Source organism: Hylobates moloch, unplaced genomic scaffold (genome assembly GCF_009828535.3).
Source record: "Hylobates moloch isolate HMO894 unplaced genomic scaffold, HMol_V3 SCAFFOLD_6, whole genome shotgun sequence".
Classification (NCBI taxonomy): Eukaryota; Metazoa; Chordata; class Mammalia; order Primates; family Hylobatidae; genus Hylobates; species Hylobates moloch.
This window is the reverse complement of record NW_026652281.1, coordinates 154,858,181-154,862,003: the sequence shown is the minus strand read 5'-3', so window position 1 is coordinate 154,862,003 and position 3,823 is coordinate 154,858,181. Positions and strand designations below refer to the sequence as shown.

Genomic DNA, 3,823 nt, shown 5'->3' with positions numbered 1-3,823 from the left:
ATCACTTGAGGTCAGGAGTTTGAGACCAGCCTGACCAACATGGTGAAACCCCATCTCTACTAAAAATACAAAAATTAGCCGGATGTGGAGGTTCGCGCCTGTGGTCCCAGCTACTCGAGAGGCTGAGGCAAGAGAATTGCTTGAACCCGGGAGGCAGAGGTTGCAGTGAGACGAGATGGCACCACAGCACTGCAGCCTGGGCGACAGAGCGAGACTCTGTCTCCAAAAAAAATTTAAAAAGTAGTGGCTTAAGACTCCAATTGCCATTATCTCTCATGGCCCCCGGGTAAGGGTTAGGCTCTCTTGGGAGGTTGTAGGCAGCCAGGCCGGGAGCCCCGGGTGATGGCGCCGTCACGTGGCCGCAGGTGGCGTGGATGCTGGTGGGCGCTCAGCTGGTAAGCGGCCATCCTTGGAGAAGGAGTCTGCACACCCGATCACCTAACTGCCTTTCTCTGGGCTTGGTTAAGTGGCTTTGCCTCCAGGTTTCAAAAAGCCTTGTGGTTTTTCAAATCACCTTCCTGCCTTTCTGACCACACAACCTATCTGCTGACTAGATGGTTTTCCCACGGCTCAATCCGGGCTTTATAAGTAGAGACCATCACCTGTACAATCGCCGGATCCTCAAGGTAGACTGGCTGAGTAGGGGTCTGGGCCTGATGTCTTGCTGTGTTACCCCCAACTCACCCCACATTTGCAGGGTTAGACCTCAGCCATCCAGTCCCTGAGGGAGGAGCAGGCGGGCTGGCCGGGAAAGAGCCGAAGAACCTCTCCCAGGATCTGCTCCAGTGTCAGGCCCATTTTCTGCCTTAATAAGTAGAGTGCAGGCCAGTAGTTCTCAGCCTGAGGCCCTTTATAAAAGGAACAGCAGGGAGCTAAGGGGGTGTCTTCAAATTCTTCCTGCTTCAGTGCAAATTAAAACAGGAATTACCCGCCACCATCACCACCCATGCCTGGTGCTATAACATTTCGATCAGTACCCTGGCCCTGCCAGACCGAGGGGAAGACCTGAGTGGCGGGTGTTGAGAACTTCTGCTGATTTTTTAATTGGGAAAGCAAGTGAATTTGTGTTAAGTGCAGTTTGCTAGAGAGGTGAGCTATTTCAGATCAGGGAACATCTGTGGATGAAAAGAAGTGTCTCAAAGGGACCACGTGCCTTGGCAGTGAGAGGAGGCTCCGCCTTCCCTAGCTCTGTAACCCTGGGCAAATGATCCCCCACCCCAGCCATTCCATCTGTAAAATGGGACAATAACAGTGAACTGGCCGACTCATCACAAAGGTTGAGTAAGATCATCTTCAGCCAGGTGCAGTGGCTCACGCCTGTAATCCCAGCACTTTGGGACGCCAAGGTGGGCAGATCAATTGAGGTCAGGAGTTCGAAACCAGCCTGGCCAACATGGTGAAACTCCATCTGTACTAAAAATACAAATAATAATAATAATAATAATAATCCCACCTACTCGGGAGGCTGAGGCGGGAGAATCGCTTGAACCCGGGAGGCGGAGGTTGCAGTGAGCCAAGATTGCGCCACTGCAGTCCAGCCTGGGCGACAGAGCGAGAGACTCTATCTCAAAAAAAAAAAAAAAAAAAACTCTTCGGGATATTCTTGCTAGCTTAGCGCTAGGTCTTCCTTTCTTTGTTACAAGAAGGTTGGGAGCCACTGGCACCATGGCCTGGCTATACTTCGTTCCTGTGGCTCCACCCTGTGCCAGTGCAGGGTGGGCACTGCTGGGGCAGTGGGTAGGAGCCAGTCACAGTGATCTTCCTTCCTCTCGGGTTGGGCCATGGGGTGGGGCTCTGGCTGCCTGAGGTCTGACCCAGTACTAACATCAAGTTCTAAAGTTGGGGATTTAGTGCTGCATGAGAGAAACTGTGTGGCCCTTCATCATCCTTTTTTTTTTTTTTACTTTTATTTTGAGATAATTGTAGATTTACATGTAATTGTAGTGAATAACACCTGTGTACCCTTCATCCAGTCTCCCTCAACGGTGAGGTGACATCTTGCATCTCTGTAGGACAATCTCACAAGAGGAAATTGACATTGATACAATCCACCAACCTTATTCAGATGCCCCCAGCTGTACACACACTCGTTTGTGTGTTTAGTTCTGTGCAATTTTAACACACTTGTCGATTTGTGTAAGCACACAAAGGTCCCTCATGCTGTTCTTTTGTAGTTACAATCACCTTCATCCCCCCATCCCTAATGCCTGGCAGCCATTATGGGCTGTCCCTCTCTCTAATGTCGCCATTTCAAGAGTGTTATATAGATACAACCACACAGTATTAAGCTTTTGAGATGGACTTTTTTCACTCAGCATAATTCTCCTGAGATGCATCTGAGGTGTTGCATGTCTTGTGGCCTGTTCCTTTGGGTTGATTGCGGAGTTGTGTTCCATGATGTGGATGTACTCCAGCTCCTTAACCTTCCACCTACCGAAGGACTTTCGGATTAGTTTCCAGTTTGGGGCTGTTACTAATAAAGCAGCTGCGAACAAGGATAAATGCCCAAGAGTGCCCCTCCATACTTAAAATGAAGCAGGAGTTGACCAACCAGGAAGGTCCTTCAGGAGACACTCAGACCCCATTCTAGAATGAAGAGGGGGCAGCTGGACACACGTGCCCTCTCCCACATGCAGCGTGTGCCATCTCTCTCCTTGGATCTGGGCTTCAGGCGCTGGAGAGCTGGCACATTCCTTGGCATGTAAAAGGTCCTGTAGGGCCTCTTACACCAAGGTATGGGGAACTGTTCCTTCGTGCAGCCCCCAATAAGTGGCAAAAGGCCAAATAACAAAGTCCCCCGCTTTGAGCCTGCCCCAAGGGCTGAGGAGGGGATGGCGTGGGGCTGCCCATCTGAGGGAGCCTCTCTCTGGAGGCTGGACCCCCTCCCCCTCAGAGTCATGCCAAGCCCCATCTGTTTCAGGGAGACCAAGGACAAGATGGAGCTGCTGGGCCTCCGGGGCCCCCTGGACCTCCTGGGGCCCGGGGCCCTCCTGGCGACACTGGGAAAGACGGCCCCAGGGGAGCACAAGGCCCAGCGGTAAGACAGGGCCTGGAGTTGGGCCACCCAGGACTTGACCAAAACCCCAAATCCTGATTCCAGAGCCAGCCCCATCCCCATCCCCATCTCTAGTGCAGACCCCACGCCAGCCTTAACCCCAATCCAGACACTAAACCTGGGCCCAAACTTAACTCCAACCGAGATCCAGCCCCAATTCAGATCCTGATTCTGACCCTGACCCCATACCCAAACCCAACCCTAACCTCAACCCAGACCCTTAATCCCATTCGAACCTTAAATCTAACACTAACTGGGTCTCTGATCCCAATCAAGACCTTGACCTCTAACTCATTCCCAAATCCTGCTCTACACCCCCAATTCAGACCCTAACTCTGAACCTTACAGACTCTGACCCTGACTCCCAACCTAACTCTAACCTCAGACCAGAGGTTAGGTTAACCAGAGACCCTAAGCTGAGCTTAGTTGCAATCCCAGTCCCAATCCTGACTCAACCCTGAGCCTGAGACCCTTCTGGGGACACTGTCTCTGCAGACCTTTATCAGCCCCTCCCCTCGTGCTCCCCAATAGTATCTCAGCCTCAGCTTTCCTCCCAGGGTCTCCAAAGTCTGGAGGCCAGGCCCCATCCTACTACCCCTTTCCCTAACCCAGAAACCCCAGTCTGTCCTTCCCTTCAGTGTGGAGCCCACACCACCACCAGACTGCCACCAGGGTCCCCCCAGTCAGATGGATCCCCCCACCAGACTGCCGCCAAGGTCCCCCCCAGTCAGATGGATCCCCCCACCGGACTGCCGCCAGGGTCCCCCC

At 52.6% G+C, this 3,823-nt stretch overlaps 1 protein-coding gene across 1 annotated transcript in view; it reads left to right on the top strand.

Moving 5' to 3' along the window:
* COL23A1 (collagen type XXIII alpha 1 chain) overlaps window positions 1-3,823 on the top strand; it is a 325,129-nt gene that overhangs the window by 296,113 nt on the left and 25,193 nt on the right. The window contains exon 9 of the mRNA XM_058440198.1: window positions 2,921-3,037. Coding sequence (XP_058296181.1) covers window positions 2,921-3,037 — 117 coding nt within the window. The remainder of the gene's footprint in view (window positions 1-2,920; window positions 3,038-3,823) is intronic.